The following is a 21,802-nucleotide window of genomic DNA, read 5'->3' as shown; positions in this document are numbered from 1 at the left end:
AAAATAAACATTCCAAGTTGCTATAATGTACCATAGACTGTAAATTATGAAATAAGCAGGTAGAAAATGATTACCTTTCATCCACAGGGGCATGGTCTCTTCATCAAACATGCCTCCTTCTTCTAGCAGCTCGAAATCAGTATCCGCTGACAACTTATTCCACGGGATGTAAGACACTCCTAGCTCTACCTCCCAGAAATCCTTCCACTCTTTGCCTTTCATTCCCTTTCCGGGAGCCCAAGCCAACTTTTAAACAAAGAGAAGTCATAAAATAAGTTATCTACATGAAAAATTAAAATAAAAAACCACACAAATGATACAAATTATGTTTTGAACAGTTACAAAATTTTAATGGAAAACGGAGACCTTTACATTCTTTGCGTTCCCCGATTCCATACAGACCGAACATCAGGGCCCTTTTTGAGGAAATCCTACCAAATTACGGACAAGCTTAACAATACAAGTATCTACTAGTTTGCTGGGCCATAAATTGGATTGACAGAGGCTTTGTCACTAATTTCTAATGCAGTTTGATTCTAAAAAGTTATACAAATAAAGAAGGAAATAATAAAAGCTGCTGCAGTGGGAAGAGCCTAAAGCAATGGTTTGTATTGTCTGGAATTACATTAATTATTTGCAGATCTATGAAACTACGTTAAGTTTTTTCAGTATTTTTCGTCTGGAGCTTTATTAGCAGGAACATGACACAGTTTAATGGAGGTAGCCGGTAATTATCCACATTAGGGTGCAGTTTGATATCATAAGAATGTTGGGGCACACATACGCAGATTAGAAAGTTCTTTCATTAATGTGGGTGTGCAATTCGATATCATGAGAGATAAAATAATTGACAGAGAAAGAAAACTAGTACCATTAAGAACATTTAGCTATCTGAAAGTGGTTGATGAAGGGAACCTGTGGATTTGCTGAAAGTTAAATATTTTTTTAATTACAGAATTTTTTAATAAGATAGTCGAGACTTTGATTATTCTTCAAAGAGAACTGCTTATAGCAAAGAAATGAATTTGTTTTACATTTCGCCTGCTGACATGTAGGAAATTTATTTACTAGTTTTGTTAATTTTTTTTTAAAATGTGGTCGTCTTTCAATGCAACAAGCTGTCATTAGTCATACAGCCGTGTTAGGAAAGAAAGACCATGGAAACAAAAAAATTGAATTGATGTGAAGTTTGTTCTCATCTGCAGGCATATTTTAACTTTCCTGAAGAAGCTTGATGCAAAAACGGCATTTTTTGCCCCCCCCCCCCCCGGAATTTCTTCAAACTTTGTCTGATTACTCATACTCAAGCGCTTCTTTTTCCAAATTTTCAGACCTACAAAAATTTTTTTTTTTTGGGGGGGGGGGGGGGGGAGCACTACCCAAGTAGCATTTTTCAACGGAAAAATCGCGATTTGTTGCGATTTTGTCGGCGATAAAATCGCTAAGATCATCAACATCTGAGCGATTATCCTCGATCTTGTTGCAATAAAATCGCAATTTTATCGCCCGGCAATTTATCGCGATATCATCGCAACAAAAATCGAGATATATGGCGGTTTAATCTCGATTTTATCGACGGAAATTGATCGCGATTTTATTGAACAAAAAATTGCGATGTATAGCGATTTAATCGCCATAAATCGCAATTTTTTATTCGATAATATTGCGATAAATTGCCACCGATATAATCGCGATATTCAACCGATAAAGTCGCTATTTATCGCGATCACTGCTACTCGGGTAGGGGGGGTCGAAAGTCAAAACCTGTGAACCTCAATATCTCTCGAACATACAGAATATTGAAGTCCGGTTTGGATGAAAAATCGTCTAGAATTGCATACTTTCAGATTCTAAAGGTCGAAATCCCTAAATCACATTTTCAAGTTCACAAATGTGCTTTTTTCAGTTTTGGAGTCGAGAAAATTTTTTTTAAACAAAGAATTTACAAAAACTCATTTTTTATTTGAATCAAAACCAGTTTTTTAAATTGTTGGTCTTTTTCTGCATCCAACAAGTGGTCCATTGAGCTGAGGTACCAAACGGTTCCAGAGTTATGATCGATTGAAGTTTCCGCTCAACGTGCGCCGACCGATTTTTGCGCGCCAAAAAGTCGGATTTGACTGTTATTAAATCAGATTGAATATTCAAACCGTGCAAAATAAATTTTTAGGGATTCTTCAGGGCCTCTGAGATCAGGAATCACAGATACTTCCAAAAATTAGCTTTATCCCCCACTGAGCAGCCGGTCGGTCGGTACTCGGTGGGTCTGGGAATGAATAATGTAGGGGAAAAAAGTGAGTTATTGGAAGGAGGTATCTGTAATTTTTGAACTCAGCGACCTTCAAGAATCCTTAAAAATGCATTTTGCACGGTTTGAACATTTAATCTGATTTATTAAGGCAGTTCCACTGACGTCCTATGGGTTCAATCCTCGGAGGTGACTGATATTTGAGGACACTCAATTATCAGTCATAGTGACCGTGGATGACTATGTCATTCAAATACCCTGACCCTTCGAGGTAACATGGTGTGGGAGGGACATAGTCACCCAATAAGTAATCTGTCTGCACTGTTCGACTGGGTTGTAAAACAATCGGTGATCACTCGTGGTGTGCGCCAGCGCTACCTATCTGTGGAGATTGCAACAACACAGTCCAACTCGGTGGAGGCATGGCCGTGCTCCGAAAATCCGTGCTTTGCAGCGTCTGGCACAGTCTTTGATAAGACCTACCATTGGCTATTAGACGGCCGCTGAGCCTTGCGGGAACATAGAGTATACACAATGTGTCAATTGTGCGAAGCTAAGGAGCACGGTCCAACTTTGGGGTGCACGACGGCAGGGTTCCTGCCACTTGCCTGGGCCCCTTGAGAGCGCCTCACTGGTCAGCCCAGCCCTTACTTACTTACTTAAACTGATTTATTAACACCTAAATGGGCTTTAGAACCATATTTTGGCGCGCGAAAATCGGTCGGCGCGCGTTGAGCGGAAACTCTAATCGTCTACAACTCTCGAAACCTTCGGTTCCCCAGCTTAATGGACCACACGTTGGATATGGAAAAAACTGGTTTTGGTTCAAATAAAAAATTGAGTTTTTGTAAATTCTTTGTTTAAATGAAATTTTCTCAAACCAAAAACTGAAAAAAGCACATATGTTAACTTGAAAATGTGATTTAGGAATTTTGACCTTTAGAATCTTAAAGTATGCAATTTTAGACGATTTTTCGTTCAAACCGGACCTCGATATTTCTGTTTGTTTGAGAGATATTGAGGTTCACAGGTTTTGACTTCCGACCCCCCTAGTGCCCCCCAAAATTTTTTAGGGGTCTGAAAATATGGAAAAAGAAGCGCTCAGAAATCAATAGACAAAGTTTGAAGATATTCCGGGGGGGGGGGGGGGGGGCGAAAAAAGCCGTTTTTGCATCAAGCTCTTGAAAGTCAGGCAAAAGTACAACGCCAAAGATTGGACATTAGGTAATCTTCATGTCATTTTAATGACTGAGAATGACTTAGAATGGCTGAGACTTCAAAACACTGTTCCAAGTCAAAGTCACTTGTTCCAATTTTGTAATTGTCACCCATAAGTAATGATTATTATTTGACAATTTTTTAAAGGGGCATTATTGATGGATATGAAGGGCCGCTCATTTTGCAGGCATCACTAATGCAATGTGCAAAGAGAAAATTAGAAGTAAAGTCATAATAAAAGATAAATAATTAAAGCCAGGTATTTGTTCCTTAAATAGCTTTTTTTGGATATTGTTTCCTGGCAGAGTGTATTACTATCCTCAGTAGCTCAATTTTCAGCATCATTAAATGAGTCTTCGGACTGTCATCAAACAACCTACATGATTTTAGCCTAATCAATGTGTAAAACTGGGTGTAGGAGGCAGGCAATGAAATCGGTATGAGAGGGCAGGTTGAGCTCACCTGGAAACTTCAATTCCCAAGAAATGGACCGCAAATTTCAAAATTCATGAACTTCCAACTGTACATTATTGACTGTTTTCACTTAAAACTGATAGGGAGGCTAGAATGGAGCTTGACACATCGTAATACGAATTGAAACTATCAAAATTATTTATTCAGAACTTGGAATTTTTCCACTTTCGTGATAAGAGACTGATTTTGACAGTTCATACTTACGGTTATTGTTTTTCCATGAAGTTTATGATACTTCAACTCGATTAGAGCTTTGTTTGCATCTTGCCGTCGATTCATACAAATAAAAGCACAGCCTCTTGGAGGAATGAGGTCGATTGAAACGATGTCACCAAACTCTCCGAAAGTGTCTGATAGGTCTTCTTGCTGCACCAATTTTGAAAGATGACCTATCCATAGGGTGGTACTGCATACTGTAAAATAAATATAAATGGAGCAATAAGAGAGAACAGTAGCAAATAATATTGACATGGAATTAATTGACTTAATGAGTATGTTGTAACCATTTTTGAAAATTAATTGTATGCATCGTTCTGAGCACAGTTTTTCCCCTGGAAATTTTTGACACCCCCCCCCCCCTGACAAACACACACACACACACACAGTCTTGTACGACAATAGTTGTGGGGCCACTGGATTTGTGTGTTGTTGTAAAACTAACCTAACCTAACCTAACCTAACCTAAACTAACCTAACCTAACTTAACCTAACTTAACCTAACCTAACCTAACGATATTTTGGCCGAAACAGCCTAATTTCTTCTAACCTAATTTAACCTAATTTAACTTAACCTAACCTAACCTAACCTAACCTAACCTAACCTTACCTAACCTAACCTAATCTGACCTATCGGGCTTTTTTTTTAGCCGATAAATGCCATTTTCTGTCACAATTTTGGTAATGGGGCCACGGAAAATGACCCCACAAGGATAGGGAGTCCCCACAAGGTGGGACAGAAGCGTGTGTACGGACCCCATAACCATTGATCGTACAATCCCACACACACACACACACCCGCACACACACCCTCCCTCACACACCCACACCCTCACACACTCCAAAAAAGCTCTTCAAAGTCCAAACATTTTTGGCAGGAAAATTATAAACTAGGTGTCGAACAAAGTCCATGTGTGTAGATGAAAGATGCTGCTTGATGCCATCATAAGGCGGTGAACTTTCTCACTTTAATATATTTTTCTTTCACACAGCCCAATTATACTCATAAAATCATAAGTGTAACGCGTAACATCTAATGCTGGGCATGTTTGCTACCCCTTCCACTGCATCTCATCTCCATGCGCATTCTGCGCCTACTCAATCCGCTACCCCTTCTCATACGAGCTCTTGCTCCACCTTCACTTTCCTTTCCGCCTTTTTGCCATTTCCTCTTCCGATCATTCACAGTCAAAAGACCATTTCAAGCCAGTTTCCTCTGTGTCTTTGTGAAACAGACTTTCGTACTACGTAGTGCTCTTCCCTGTTTACTTCCTATCCAGCATTTTTTCACTTATTCTTTATTCCTCTCTTTATTATTATCAATTTAGTATTTTAACAATTCTTATCATTTATTTATTTTTATTTTCTTTCGGGTCGGGATAGATCCAGGGCCTTCTCAATTTGGTCCTATTATTTATTTTTTATCAGTACTATGAATTTTCTGACCCCCTAAATTTTCATTTACTGTCACAGTTTGTTTTACCATTCAATTGGACTGATTTTCAAGGTTTTAGCTGCTATTCCCCAGATGAGCCCAATCTATTCAGATTTTGGAAATATAACATAGGCTTTGATATGTTACGTGATAAAGTTAAGAATACTCTCATTTAAACAATGTAAATTTGTATTAAAATTTTTCATAAAGATCTACCAGGCATTTTGGCAGCTATTGATAGGATGCAATCCCTAATGAGCCTGCTCTATTTAGATAAACCTTGAAGAGGTCCGCAAAACGGATCTCAGAGGACACAAAGCGCTCTTGGGGGTTGGGCTGCATAGGGGCCAAAGGGCGTAACACTTTCAGTATCAGAAAAAAATTATGAAAAAAACTGCATACTTAGCTCATTAAGCACTCTCAGATGGAGAAATACAATTTTTAATGCAATTTCTCCGTTAGAAAAATGATACCTAGAACTAAAAGCCTAGTGGTGAAATATAAAGGTTCCAAAACACAGACTGAACTGATTTACGCAGCCGCGATACTGCAAAATTTTCAGTATCAATCAATTACCTGACAAATGATTTTTCCTGATTGAAGGAAGGCCTTTTTTCTTCCTTTCTCGTTCCTTTTCCCTGTCATATTCTTTATCTTCTCGCCAATCTCGGTCTCTGTCGTGAGACCTGGACCGCCGCCGTTTTGATCTAGAATGAGATCGGGACCGACTTCGGGCACCGCTACGGTTCCGAGATCTGCTCCTGCTTCGTCTTCGTCGCCGCGATCGACTATCGTGAGACTCATGAGGAGATTCACTTTTTTCTAAGTCAATTATTTCAACAGGGTTTTGGCTGAAAAAATGAAAGTAAACAAGTCATGAATGTCAATTGGAGGCATGCTATAGATCAGAGGGCCCTGCATAGAAAACCATGAGATTCTGCATTGTCGAAATTGCATTACTTTTAGATACGGTGATTTTCCTGACCTCCAGAGCTGGATAAGCATTAAAAATTGAACTTTTCAAATGCTACTTTAGAGAAAAACATTTTGAGGAGTACATTTTTCAGCATTTTTACACATAATATATCTGGTAACAATGTTGCAACGTCTAATTGGTGATCGGGATTATCCAATGTTTTGAGACAGATTAAGAGCTTTGAATTCCTCTGAATGATTGTTCACTAACACATGGTGACAATCCCACATTTCCATAAATAGATGCGTGTGAGAATGGCCATGAATTCACTGTCAATAACGGCAGATGAAAATTTTAATTTTGAGCTAATTGTCTTCCAGAGATTTAAAGAACATCACATCGAATGATAACAAAATTATTGTCTTGGGCGCTGAATCCCCTTGTGACCTCAGTTTTCTTTTTCTACCTCAATTTCCAAGCAGTCATTAGGAATAAATCGATTTTTTTTACTTTACATCTTTTTAAGCTTATCTTTCTAAGCTTTTCTTTTCTAAGCTTATCTCCCAGCAATCAGTCATTCTTGTACTAACTAGACTTACATCTGACAATGGCTCCAAGGATCATGGTATATGATGATTGGCCATGGCATCACCTTCTTGTCTAATCATCCACATTGAAAGTCATATTGGTTTTCACTGGTTCATCACATTCACTTCTCACTTTTAAACCTTTGTAGATGTTGATCAAAAACATTGAATCATGTAGACCCAGGGTTGCCACAAAATTTGGAAAATTAAATCCTCTGACATTTCCCTGACGTATCTTGGTGAGATTCCTTGACAATTGAAGAAATACCAGATTTTTTAAGAGGCAAAGTTAGAAATGGTTTTCAGGCAAAATTTGTTTTTCACAACGTCAATCCCACTCGAGAAAACAAATGAGGGTGATTCGATGATTTTTCCCGGACATTTCCGTCATTTTCCCTCATATTTCCAGGTTCACCCTGACTTTTTAAAATTCTCTGACATTTCTCAGTATTCCCTGACAGTAGCAACCCTGTAGACCGTGCATCCTGTGTTACAGAAGGCATGACAACTTTTAAAATTCGCATGGCGCACCGACCAATGAGAGCAGAGCGCCGATAATGCATTAGTAAGTTCGTGTGTCCCCGAGGCATGCACAGTCCCAGCCCCAAGTGATTTTTTGTGGGATTCTGAGGCTTTTTTCTCGGTTGGTAATTAGTTCGGAGAGGTGAAACTTTGCAATTCGGTTGTAAGATTATATGTTCTACAACTATTATTCTTGGGAGTTTTGTCTCAAAATGAACTCAAAACGAATTATTCGCGAAAAACCAATTTACTCTGAATTGCTTCTCTGCAGTCTCTTGGAGTACTTGGGACACACGGTCTCTCCCCTTCCCTGCCTGCCCATCACGGAGTTCTGAGCAACTTGTCATGCCTCGCCTGCACTGAACCGAGTCGGATGCACGGTCTACATGATTCAATGTCTTTGATAATGATGTTCCAGGAGGTAACCCATCACATTCAGAGCAATTTGTCATGCGTTGGGAGGAATATTCTACCCACACAGGTTAGCTACATTCGAAGAAACGCCATGTGCCAATTTGAATAGTAGTGAGGATAGCAACATATTTTCATATCTTCATGTGAATTTCCTTTACTTCAAGTCCGAAGACCGACGACTACCCTTAAAAAGAAATTTTTCAGGAGACTTTATCCGCAAGGTACGAGTCATAAGCCACTCATAAAATGTTGCGCCGCTTAAAGACGGCTTCGTCAACGTTCTGATTTTCTTGTTTTTAAAGTACTTGAGTCAAATTGGGTTTTATTTTAATCCCTTCTTGACAGGTCTCCTCTTCTCTTTCTAACCAAAGAAGTTTGAAAAATTCAATTTATTTTGGGGGAAAAAAAAACTTGTTGAACAAAATCAAATGAACTCTTCAAAAAAAATAAAAATAAATTAAAAACAAAAAGAATGGAGGGATCAGAATAAAATTACCGATTTTTCAAGTCTCTTGAAATTTCTTTCCAGAGATTCCAACCATGTATGTATGTTTTCGTTGCAAACACCGCAAAACAATTGAAATGAAAAAAATTTGCTAATTAATTTTATTTTTCTCCCAATTCTGATCAAATCTTGACTATACTGCAATTGATTTAACTAAAGTAATTTTACTTTAATCGAAGTAAAAAATTCCTCATCGTAAAGCTCTATAAAACATAATCACATCATATATTTTAGTTTCTCCTTCCCTCACTTGAAAAGGGTGATGAAAGTGAAACCTTTCACAAAAATTGCTATTTTCACAAAATCCATTATGAATGCGAGTAAAGACAACAAGATAAGTTTAATTTTTGTTGAATAATCTATGCTTCATAAAATGCGGTCTGTGCATCTCGAGAAGGTGGATGGAGTAAGGCTGATTGAACTTTGTACAATCAGACAACCTCAAGGCCAGAGGCAACCTGGGAGACCGCTTATAAAATGAGCACAGAGCTGCCTTTCATCCCCAGAAGATCACTGACTCGTGACAGTAGAGGCTGGACAAACAGGACTACGGCCTTGGTCAAAAATGAAGAAGAGGAAAATTTACTTTAATCAAGTGTATTCCAGAATTTCTAAACCAGAGAGGCCGAGTACTTACAATATTCTTCTTTCATCTCGATCGTTCTGGTCGTTGGCAACAGTCGCACTTGACTGACCATCCAGAAAAGCTGACATAGCGGCTTGCTGTTGCTGCTGTTGTAGTAACAGCTGTTGCATGGCAGCTGTTGCTGCTTCTCCAGCGCCTGGTTTGAAATCACACTCGGCTGCGAAAGGCAATTTCTGTAAAGAATCAGAAAAATTTCCCTACAGAGAAGAAACAGAGGCATATAATAGTCAAAAGGGGTTAGTAAGCCAGTAAAAATCACACTATTTATTTAAGAAGCAAAACTGGTTAACAATATTAGACCAAAGGGTATGTGCGAAGAGACAAAGAAATGGCGACAGGCATTTTTAGTCATAGATTACCAAAGAAAAAGTTTGAATAGCTTATGGGAAGTAAGGGGAGAAAGTTACAGTTCGGACCAGACTACTTTTGAACAATATATACACAGCACACCTAAATAATACTGAGTAAAAACTTTTACGAGTTCTATGGCTGCAGCTGAGATATTAATTTTCGTTTTATTGTAGCATTCCCTCCTCCTGAAAGATAATGAATATTCGTAAAATGTTTTTATTGAAGGCAGCATCAAATGAAACGTTTACGTCCGTGATTACTTCTACCTATTTTTACTATAAGCTCTTTTCATCAGATTGAGGAACTTCTAGGTTTCTGAGAGGTTTGTGCGATAATCCACTATGAAATAAAAATCGATTAACAGAGGAGTAAGAGGACAGTATCATTGTAGATACCAGGCAGAAGCAGACAATTTTTTTGAAGAGAGTTCTTCGAAAACGCCGCCCCCCCCCCCTTTTTCCTTTTGATCTTGTTCGGAAACTTTTAGGTTGTTCTAATACAAAGTACACGTCAGGATAAAATTATTCCCCGCTTTACAGCATTGCCAAGTTGAAAATTTGTTAATGCCATATCTGGTAGATAGCATAGCTTAAAATGCTGGGTGTGCAAACTGTTCCATTTAAACGAGGCAAAATGACAAATACCTAGATGGTCTAGCATAGCACTGATGACAGTTAATTTTTTCCATGGCAAGTGAAGAAAACGTAGCTGAAATCATTGACTACATTTATCTACAAACTGGCTTTTCTTTTAAAAAAATGTATAGATTACGTTAATGAGCTTGTTGACCTGTTCCTAATTCTTGCATATTCAGAAACTACGTTTTCTCCTGATCAAGCAGAATTTTTCAGATTTTTTCGAGCCGTTTTCCCCTCCAAATACGACTGTTGAAGTTTGAAATTTTAAAACATCACGTTTGCCCCTGCTCTAGCGACAATCCAATATGGCGTCAAAATTACCCCTCCGATTTCTTTCCACACATTTGACCGTTCGCCATCAGCGGTATTCCTACACGTTCGAATATGGAGGCTAATCAAAACAAGCAAGTGGCTGTTATGACACCTTTTGACACAGATTTCGCTCGTTTTTGCTTTATTTTCTGAAATGTTATTCGTTCAACTAAAATATATAACCCTACTTTACAAATACCTTGACTTGCAATCTTCTTGGAACGTTGGGAAATCCGAGAATATCGCCCAAATTTGTGCAAGCTAGTTTACTCAGTCATTTCAGCCCACTCAGATACTCCATTTCCATGGTAGAGAAGTGAATTTGTGACTAATTCCTCTTGAAAATGTAGAATGCATCTGTTTTTGCGGTATTTTTGATTACACTTGTAATTTTTCTTTTTTAAAGTCAATTTTCTTTTGGAAACAATCTTGTGAAAGGTGAAATGCACAGCTGCCACTTGAAGAATCTTTCATGTCCAAAATCCTAAAATTGGGGAATTTTTTTCCAAGAAAGCTAATTTCATTAGTAAAATACCTTTTTACTCATACATTATCGTATGAATACGATATTAGGGGAAGACTTAAAACCTTTTCACTACCTCAGATTGCGCGGTGAAATTAGCCTATTGGCCTAAATTTGCGCCTAATTGGCAGGGTTTTAGCAGGGTGTTAGGGGTGTTAGGTAAAAGTACAAGATCGAGCAGTGAGTGTGGTAACAGAGAAAGATATGACAGATCCAATGCAAAGAGAGGAAGGATATAAATTGTTGGAAGCCTACCCTGTGGATTTGTTGCTTACATATAAGTTAGTAATTTTAAATTACGAATAGTCATTTTATTTTGAAGAATTGGTTCCTAGAAGTAGGACAACGTCCTGTGCAAACTCCCTTTTATTCAAGGTGCAAAGAACCAACAACAATTACGGTGACAGAACTATTCAGGTACAGATACCATCGCTATTAAAAAGTTTACCAATTGCTTTTCGGGAGTATCCAAAAATGAGCACTGTCACGGTTAAGAAGGAGCTAGAGAGAGTTTTAGCGGAGTCAGAGTGGTTGGATGAGTATGGTAGGCAGTGCTTTAATTTTGGATAACTTTCCTCTTGCCCCACTTAAAATGTTTCCCTACCATACATGAAAATGAAAGTTGTAAAAATTGTCAAATTGTTTATTCAAAGTTGTTGTTGAAATTTGTTTTTCCTATGTTTTACTATCAAGTTGTAAAGTTATTAATTCAAAATTGTTGTTGAAACTTGTTTTTTGTATAAGTCATAAAATGTTGGCCTGTAAAAGTTGTCAAGTTGTTTATGCAAAGTTTTGTCGAAACTTATTTTTCCTATATTTTCTTATCAAGTTGTCGAGTTGTTTATTGAGAGCTGTTGTTGAAACTTGTTTTTCCAATTTTTTTTTTTTTTTTTTTTTTTTTTTTTTTTTTTTTTTTTTTTATCATCATCAAAACTACTTTATTCAATATTTTAGTTCTTGATTCTATATATATTTTTTTTTGCCATCATTTACTCTATCTTTTTTTGTTTGTTTTTTTATTTTTATACTTATTTTTTATATTAGTGTTATTATTTCTTTTTTGTTTATGCTTCCTTTTTTCCTTCCTTCTTCACTGATTTATTCTCATTTTCTTTTTTTAAATTTCTCTCCATTATATGTATTTCTATATTTGTTCTTACTTTTGTTTGTTTGTTTGTTTTTTTTCTTTCTCATTTTTTGTACTGAATTAATGTTTATTATGATTGCGTCTTTTTCTAGTTTTAATTCATGCCAATGTATTTAAGTTATTACTTTTTTTTCTTGTATTATTATCAGTTGAATTTAATTTTAGGTCTGATCTGGCAGGATAATTGGGTATCCCAATTTGCCGGGCAGATTAATGTTGTTTTTTATTTAATGTTTTACATTTTGAATAAATATCTGATCTTATCTTATCTTACCTTAAATTCTGAAACTGATACTTACCATGCCAAAGCTTCATGAAGCCTTGTGATTTATTTCAATTTGTAAATATTTTGGAGAAAACTTCTCCATTACGGCGATCTAAATAGAATCAGTAGTTGAATCTCCTTCCCTTTATGCCTCTCTTTAAAGATATATCCTCAATATATAACATGTATCACAAGTTAACTCTAGGGAAGCCACCAAAGCTTAACTGTCCTTCCACGATTTTCTATTCTGCAACCATAAACTTATTTAACTATTCAAAGTCCCATAATTATTGACAGGTATCCCGTCAATTGCTAGTGTGCGCCATTCTTTGATAGTTTGTCTCAATGCAAGCTATAACATCAGTGATTTAGACTCCATTTCCCATCCATTTATTTTCTATGTAATTGATGACATCCTCCCCAAGACTTCGGTTCACTTTTAACCTGATTTTTTTTGGTAAATAATGTCTCAGTATGCTGAGCGTTTTACCAGGAGGTCAGCTCAAATTGACATTCATTGACATGGAACTATACACAAATTTTGTGAAGATGCATGCTCTGACTCTAAATAAATGAATGTTGTTTAAAATCCTGAAGATGAAAGGTGAGAAGCTATCTACTTTGTCAGTTTCCTTCTCGATTTCAATTAAAACGTTTCCAATGGCGAATAATAATTGTTCTTCCCTCTTTCTTGCAAACTATTCATTGAAATGAAATACATAAGGCTTTTTATCAGTGGAAAATCGCTATGGAGAAACAACTGATTGTGAGTATAATGACTGAGACTAGAAAAGATAATGGTGACAGGAAATGAGGTGAGAAAATTTGCCAACTCCAGGCCTCCACTTCAAAATGTTGAAATTACATGAATTTGTTGGATGGAGTCTGGCGCATCCACCTGCATAATTGATTTTAAGGGTTTTCATGGGTGCATTGAAGGAAAATCCAGACAGATTTTCTTCGACTTAAATTTTGATTAGTACCTGGACATTTCTGCTGAGAGATGGAGACCTCAGGTTTTCATGTCAATCCAGAGATAAGATAATACATTAGTGTGCCTTCGAATTGGCATTTGCTACATTTTTTGTGATTTTCAATTACTGGATGTTACACTTGTTGCACACTACAAACATTTTTGAGAGAAAACCACGTATGTTCCAAAGAATTCAAAACAAGTTTAGTGCATGTTGGAGCAAACTACCATGATAGTTTGAACAATATTGGTAGGTACCTTTCAATATCAGAATTTAATGGATTTTCCCGATGGGTCTGTTGGTGCTGGCACAGACAGTTCCAGGGTAGAATGTAGATCCATGTCAAAGAAAATACCTTTGAACTTATTTTTAGTAAATAAATGCTAAGAAAACTGTAGCATGATTTACTACACCAGCAGACTTCAAAGGAAGTTGGTCATGAGGAGATATTCACAACAGCATGCCACAGCATATGTGGATATTTAAGTAGAGGTAAATAAGCAAATATGCAGATTATTGACTTCACCACTCTAGAAGGGAGGAAAAATCTTAAAGTCAGTGCTCCGTAACAGATATTCTTCTAGTAGCAAAATGCCCGTCCAATGCCAAGAATGCTGAAATACTGAATGGTTGCAAGTGCAAGACTCTATGTATGACCAAAGAAAATGTATCATTAGAAGAATAATTAATAATATTTTGAATAATAGTATTTTACATAATAATATTTTGATGAACACAAACATTGTAAAAATCATGTGCAATGATAACCCTAACACTGAAAACGAGACGATTTCAATTGAAAAACAAACACCTTCAGATAAGTGATAGGCACACACACACTAACACACCCTCACACATAAATTGAAAAACTAACACCTCCAGATAAGTGATAAGCACACACACACACTAACACACCCTCACACATATAACTAACACTTTACATAATAATATTTTGATGAACACAAACATTGTAAAAATCATGTGCAATGATAACCCTAACACTGAAAACGAGACGATTTCAATTGAAAAACAAACACCTTCAGATAAGTGATAGGCACACACACACTAACACACCCTCACACATAAATTGAAAAACTAACACCTCCAGATAAGTGATAAGCACACACACACACTAACACACCCTCACACATATAACTAACACATTTTTGGAAGATATTCCTGGATTTCCCAACGTTCCAAGAAGATTGCAGGTCGAGGTATTTGTAAAGCAGGGTTATGTATTTTAGTTGAACGAATAACATTTTATAAAATAAGCCGAAAACGAATGAAATCCGTGTCAAAATGTGTCATATCAGCCGGTTGCTTGTTTTGCTTAGCCTCGATATTCGAATGCGTAGAAATACTGCTGACGACGCAAGGTCAAATGTGTGGCAAGAAATCGGGAGGCTAATTTTGATGCCATATTGGACTGCCGCTAAAGCGCGTGCAAACACGATGTTTAAAAATTCAAACTTCAACAGTCGTATTTGGAGGGGAAAACGGCTCGAAAAAATCTGAAAAATTCTGCTTGATCAGGAGAAAACGTAGTTTCTGAATATGCAAGAATTAGGAACAAGTTAACAAGCTCATTGGTGAAATCCAGCCTATGATGAAGATATTTAATACATTACCGGCACTGTCTGAGCAAGGTGTCGGTCAAACTCTTCTTCTTGTTGTTTCATTTCTTGCAGCCTTCGCATTTTTTCTTCAACATCAACTTGATCTTTCTGTAACTGAGCTTGCGAGAGATGAGCTTGCAAATTTTGGAGTTGACGTAGAACTTCAGGATTTGATAAAATGCTGAAAAATCAAAGGAGAACAAATCAGTTGAGGTAAATTCATTAAGGTGATTCGATGGACGCCATTTTTTGTGTCAGAATGGCAAGCGATGTATCGCATCGATTGGTTCCATTTTTTCAGCTACTCGTCATTTTTCTCCAATTTTGAGATCGCAATTCTGTTGTCAGCAGACTAAAGCACTCACTTACCAATTTTAACAAAGAAATTCAACGTAATAAAGGCGTGGTTTTTTTAGAGAGAAAACATCGCATTCGATACTGATATCGAAACTGCACTCGAATGCGATATTTTCTCTCTAAAAAAACCACGCCTTTATTATGTTGAATTTCTTCGTTAAAATTGGTGAGTGCTTTAGTCTCCTGACAACAGAATTGCGATCTCAAAATTGGAGAAAAATGACGAGTAGCTGAAAAAATGGAACCAATTGATGCGATATATCTCATGCCGTTCTGACACAAAATATGGCGTCCATCGAATCACCTTAAATGAACACACAAATGCATTCAGAACGAATTCTAAAAAAAATGGCTACCCTAGACCAACAATTGCTATAAGGGGATTTTCATAATGGACCACTAGACAAAGTGCAAAGTTACGCATTACTTACAACATGTGTTTTCTCATCAAAATTTCACGTAGAACACTTTTTGTGACAAGAAAATTATTGACAGAGATATTGACGTTTTTTAATGCAGCGACTCAAACTTCCCACTCATAGAAAATATGATTATTTACTTGAGTTAAATCGCACACTAAACGTTACTGTAGCAGTATTTGCAGTAAAAAAATATCATAGCTTCAATCTCAGCGCTTTGGCTCCACTATTGCAGTTTGACTTGTTTACACTTTGAGCACCATGGGCTGGGGCGGAAACACTGCTTGATGGAGAGACCTGCCAAAACTGTTGTAAAGTGGGATTTGACTCAAGTAGCCTTGTTTTTCTTTAGAGCGGGAAATTCAATTGTTTTGTAACCAATGCTAAATGAAAATGTTGATATTTTGATTAAGAGTTACTTGAAGTTATATCAACTGCACGAATTGTGATTTATGTGACAATTTGGAAAGGGGACATATGAAGCCATATCTATATGAACAGCGGTTATCGAGCATTTTAGGGATTTTCAGAATCCACAATTCTTCTACAGTGTTGGTATCGAGTTTCAGACGTCTGGCATAATTTTCCGTTAAGATATGAAGAAAAAAAACCGTGTTATATCTAAAAACAGCTGATGACAGAATTTGCTGAAACTCATTAATCTACTTAGAGATTGTGTACATTGAACACATTACAATAGTAATACAAGGTAAAAACATCTAAATCATGTAGGTCTTTGGAAAAAAGAATCTTTTTCAATTTTTTCTCTATCATAGAAGACTAATCATATAATTTGTTCCTTATTTTATGTTTGGAAGTTACCGGATGTTTATTTTTTTCGAAATACAGTAGAGCCTTGCTAACTTGGAACCCGCTTTAGCCAGAAACCCCGCTAACTCGGTAATCATGGCTGCGTCTCGTTTTTTCGCCTATTTACGCAATGCTAAAATGTCCGGCTAACATGGAAAATCCTCGAACTCGGTCAAATGTTTTAGTTCCAAACTTGAAAAGATCCCATAAAAAGTTCGGTTAACTCGGGACTTTCCTCATCAGTCTGTCATCTTCTTTATTCTCATACCCATCCGAAAATTCGTTTCACCGCGCTAAAAGTGGGAGCTAAGTGACGGCGCCGCGCCGCAGCACAGTGCTGCCTTAGCTGCTGTCAAACTCAAATGAACCGGATGCCTCTGGCGTCCCCCCTCCACTCCGTGACATCAGCGCTAGGGATTTGAGGCGCCTCGGCTCGCAGCATCAGCGGCGATGCTGTATGCCCAGGTAGCGGCCCTGCGGGCATAAGGCTTCGAGCCTGATGCGCGCAACCCGCCGGCGCCGACCTCGAGCGCCGATGCCTGATGCTGACGTGCCGCCCTAGGGTGCGTCAAAAAAAATGAAAGTCTGAAATGTTCCGCTCCCCAGGCGGCAATCGATGACGTTTGGTAAAAAAACATGTTTGCCAAAATTTGGGCCAATTTCAACCATTTTAAATGGTGCCAAAGGTCAATTTTGTGATGAAATTATGATATTTTGGTTTAGACCTCGATTTCGTACAAAAAACTCGATTTTACGCTGAAATCGTGCGTTTACGAGAAAAATGCCAAAGAACTCGACATGTAGAGGATGAAATTCTACACTAGGAAGACGTCTTTGTAACCGATAAAAATCAAATTGAACTAGAAAAACTCAACTCGGTATTTATTTTTTTGGTCCTCAGAATTTCCGAGGTCTTACAAAGTAGAGGTTTAAAAGACTAATTTTTCACGAAAATTAGTCGAAAGAGGGTCTAAGTGAACTGTAGGCAAGTGTTGAGGATGCAAATGTCATCAGAACTTCCTCAGTTTCAAAAAAAGTTCCAACAATTTTGCACAATCCTTCAAAAAGTGTACGGCTCGAGAAGGAGGATCGTGCTATAATAGTAAGGGGAAAGTGCGGTTTGACCGGGAAAAATTGCGTAACAAACTTTCCCTATGTAATCGTCATCAGTAGGTCCCCCTGAACAACTTCCTAAAAGTTAAAAATGGCCCGACCCCGGAACAGTCCTCAAAAAAGTTAAAATTGAAAATGGCGGCCGTAATAAGAGGGTCCGGGAAATCGGTATTTTAAAATGCTCATTCTGTCTCATCATGTTAGGTATCATTTCCTATGTAATTTTGGTCGTAGATTTCATAAATGAATTACGCAAGGCCCCTTCTGAACTTACGTCTCTCTCGGTAGTTGTATGTTTCCTTTAATTTCCTTTATTAAATACGTTTATAACATCAAATTTAAGTTTCTTGGCCATAAATACATGAAAATAATGACACTTCACATTCCTTGTTCCTTCGGTGAATATTTAAAACAATGCAACCTCCTGCCTTTCACATTTGGCCGCCATCTTTGATTTGGAGCGCCTTCTTTGGCCGGAGGACCTTGTGGAATTCCTTAATGAAATTTACGACCAAAATTACATAGGAAATGATACCTAACATGATGAGACAGAATGAGCATTTTAAAATACCGATTTCCCGGACCCTCTTATTACGGCCGCCATTTACAATTTTAACTTTTTTGAGGACTGTTCCGGGGTCGGGCCATTTTTAACTTTTAGGAAGTTGTTCAGGGGGACCTATTGATGACGATTACATAGGGAAAGTTTGTTACGCAATTTTTCCCGGTCAAACCGCACTTTCCCCTTACTATTATAGCACGATCCTCCTTCTCGAGCCGTACACTTTTTGGAGGATTGTGCAAAATTGTTGGAACTTTTTTTGAAACTGAGGAAGTTCTGATGACATTTGCATCCTCAACACTTGCCTACAGTTCACTTAGACCCTCTTTCGACTCATTTTCGTGAAAAATTAGTCTTTTAAACCTCTACTTTGTAAGACCTCGGAAATTCTGAGGACCAAAAAAATAAATACCGAGTTGAGTTTTTCTAGTTCAATTTGATTTTTATCGGTTACAAAGACGTTCCCCTAGTGTAAAATTTCATCCTCTATAAGTCGAGTTCTTTGGCATTTTTCTCGTAAACGCACGATTTCAGCGTAAAATCGAGTTTTTTGTACGAAATCGAGGTCTAAACCAAAATATCATAATTTCATCACAAAATTGACCTTTGGCACCATTTAAAATGGTTGAAATTGGCCCAAATTTTGGCAAACATGTTTTTTTACCAAACGTCATCGATTGCCGCCTGGGGAGCGGAACATTTCAGACTTTCATTTTTTTTGACGCACCCTAGTGCCGCCCGGGTAGGCATCTCGCCCTGATGCTGAGGTTTGATGCTACGAAAGTGACCAAGAAGCAATTCATCTTGTGATGCTGGGAGCTCGGTTGTCGGTCTGATGCGGCATCGCTCTCCAAGCCCGAACCTCCTTACCTACGGGGCTCTCCCAGAAGACTGCCGGGGTGTGCGACCCTTAGACTTGGCAATGAATTCGCGGAATACCCCTTTGTCTTCGGTTCCCGTCCGCGCGGCGGCCCACGCCTCGCCGTGCCGGGCGCCGTCGGGCGCTGGCGTCCGACCTCTCTAAATGATGCCGCTCGCCCTGAGAGCCGAGGAGCGGGCATCACAAAGTGAGGCAGCATACCTAACGATGCTCGGTGACGGCTTTGCAAGTGAGGCAGCATCATCTAGCTATGCCAGGTGTCGGCATCGCTACCTAAGTCGGCTCACGGGCAGATGCGCTGTTCTAGCGCGCTGTTCGATGTGGCATGAAAGTCCGCGCCGGATACCTGCCTCGCACGGCGATGCCGCTCCGAGTATGATACTGCCTCCGACCTTAGCCAACGCACCTTCTGTCCTGAGAAGTCATGAATCATTCGCTTCGCTCGCACTCGTTTCGTCCATCGGCTACCGCGCAAGATAAGGATCGCTGCTGCGAAGTGTGAATTCATGTCGCGTTTTCCTAGGATTGGTGGTTGCCGGTTGCCACGCGCTATCCCGCAATTTAAGCCCATTTAACCAATGTATTCCTTACAGTTTCAAGAGGCCTTAAGGCTAGAAGAATGACTGAAATACTACCTTCAGTTGCCCTTTTCAGCGCGTAGAGCCTTTCATTCCTTGGTTCCGGTGGGCGCCCATCGTGTTGTTACGACGTGGAGCAATTATGGCGCGAAATTCAAAATTGCCGAACGAAAGAATACTCAGATTTGTACTTTGCACAGTGGCCGACTAACAGAATAAATTCAAAGGAGTTCATGCAACCCTTGGGGGATCCTGTAACCCCTACAGGACGTGTTCAGGACAAATAGTCCTTTTGACTTGGAAACCCTGCTATCCTGCTAAGTTGGAACGATTCGTTTGTCCCAATGCATTCTGACTTAGCGAGGTTCTATTGTATCATTAAAAAACTCAACAGTAATCATAACTTCTTTCATATCAATCACTCTGTTTTCTTCATGCTAACTAAGTAATTCATTTTATGAAAAAGAAAGAAAGCAAAATTCTTGGTAAAACCAGCAAATGTGATCTTCAATTAAAAATAAAGTACCTACCTTAATTGACATTTGCTTCAAATTTAAATTTCTAAAACTCATATTTTAGAGTAGTATTTTCTTTATAACAAAGAGCGATGCCAAGAATGGCACAATTTGGGCCAGAAGGGATTTTTCTGAAACCGGGCCCAAACGATACCTTATGATACCCTAAAACTCTGGTGAAAATTTTAGCTTGAGTATACGCACGGTTTTTGAGAAATGAGGGGGCAAAGTTGCCAAATCGCCATCATTCTGGACAGCATTTCTACAGCAAAAAGACGGGAAAAATGGACAAAAAAGTTACACCTTTGATGGGTTTCGGCTGTAAATGTTCTCATTGGGCCCCCAAGCATTTGACTTTGTTCAGTTTCAAAAATTTTGGTCGCACAGTGGTCCAAAATGGGGGGAAATCGTCGAAAAATCAGGATTCTTCGTCAAATTTTTAGAAATGGATGTAAAATTGTCGGTCTGCTGCAGTTTTCATGGCTAACAATGTTCGTATCGGTCATCAATGCATGAAATTGTGTTCAGCTTCACAAATTTACATCGCACAGTGGTCAAAAATGGGGGAATTAATGGACAAATTAAGATCCTCTGTCAAACTTTTTAAAAATGAAGTGAAACTGTTGGTCCCCAGTAGAGTTTAGATCCCGGAAAAATTCATGTTTTTAATTTTTTTAATTATTACTACATGTCAGACCGTATTGTTTATAGAACATTGTTATAGAATAGACTTTGTAGCATTATCTCAATAAAATATGCAAACTTTCAGAAATTTAAAAAAAAGAAGGAAAAATGGAGAGAAAAAATTAAAAAAAGATTTAAATAGTCAAAAAAATAATTTAAAGAATTTTTCCGGGATCTAAACTCTACCGGGGACCAACAGTTTCACTTCATTTTTAAAAAGTTTGATAGAGGATCTTAATTTGTCCACTAATTCCCCCATTTTTGACCACTGTGCGATGTAAATTTGTGAAGCTGAACACAATTTCATACATTGATGACCGATACGAACATTGTTAGCCATGAAAACTGCAGCAGACCGACAATTTTACTTCCATTTCTAAAAATTTGACGAAGAATCCTGATTTTTCGACGATTTCCCCCCATTTTGGACCATTGTGCGACCAAAATTTTTGAAACTGAACAAAGTTAAATGCTTGGGGGCCCAATGAGAACATTTACAGCCGAAACCCATCAAAGGTGTAACTTTTTTGTCCATTTTTCCCGTCTTTTTGCTGTAGAAATGCTGTCCAGAATGATGGCGATTTGGCAACTTTGCCCCCTCATTTCTCAAAAACCGTGCGTATACTCAAGCTAAAATTTTCACCAGAGTTTTAGGGTATCATAAGGTATCGTTTGGGCCCGGTTTCAGAAAAATCCCTTCTGGCCCAAATTGTGCCAAAAAACGGTCGTTTTTGGCGTCGCTCTTTCTTGACCAAACCCTACTTGCTCTTGCTCCTTGCTGCTTGACAACGAAATGCACTACTTTGAAAACTTTGAATATAATTTTCTCAAAACTTAAGAACTCGACATCCCCTGTTCATACGTAAATAGCTTC

At 38.2% G+C, this 21,802-nt stretch overlaps 1 protein-coding gene across 2 annotated transcripts in view; it reads right to left on the bottom strand.

The window, feature by feature from the left end:
• The window catches only part of LOC109039702 (Insulator su(Hw) mRNA adaptor), an 80,342-nt gene that overhangs the window by 41,326 nt on the left and 17,214 nt on the right, over positions 1-21,802 (bottom strand). The window contains exons 7-11 of one of the 2 annotated variants that reach the window (XM_019055309.2): positions 15,023-15,191; positions 9,173-9,378; positions 6,168-6,442; positions 4,145-4,353; positions 75-246 (exon numbers count right to left, since the gene is read on the bottom strand). In XM_019055309.2, coding sequence (XP_018910854.1) covers positions 75-246; positions 4,145-4,353; positions 6,168-6,442; positions 9,173-9,378; positions 15,023-15,191 — 1,031 coding nt within the window. The remainder of the gene's footprint in view (positions 1-74; positions 247-4,144; positions 4,354-6,167; positions 6,443-9,172; positions 9,379-15,022; positions 15,192-21,802) is intronic. The other variant, XM_019055310.2, reaches the window with a different exon arrangement.

The sequence above is a fragment of the Bemisia tabaci genome, chromosome 2 (genome assembly GCF_918797505.1).
Source record: "Bemisia tabaci chromosome 2, PGI_BMITA_v3".
In the NCBI taxonomy this organism is placed as follows: Eukaryota; Metazoa; Arthropoda; class Insecta; order Hemiptera; family Aleyrodidae; genus Bemisia; species Bemisia tabaci.
The sequence above is the reverse complement of the archived record's forward strand: the minus strand, read 5'-3'. Positions and strand labels throughout refer to the sequence as shown.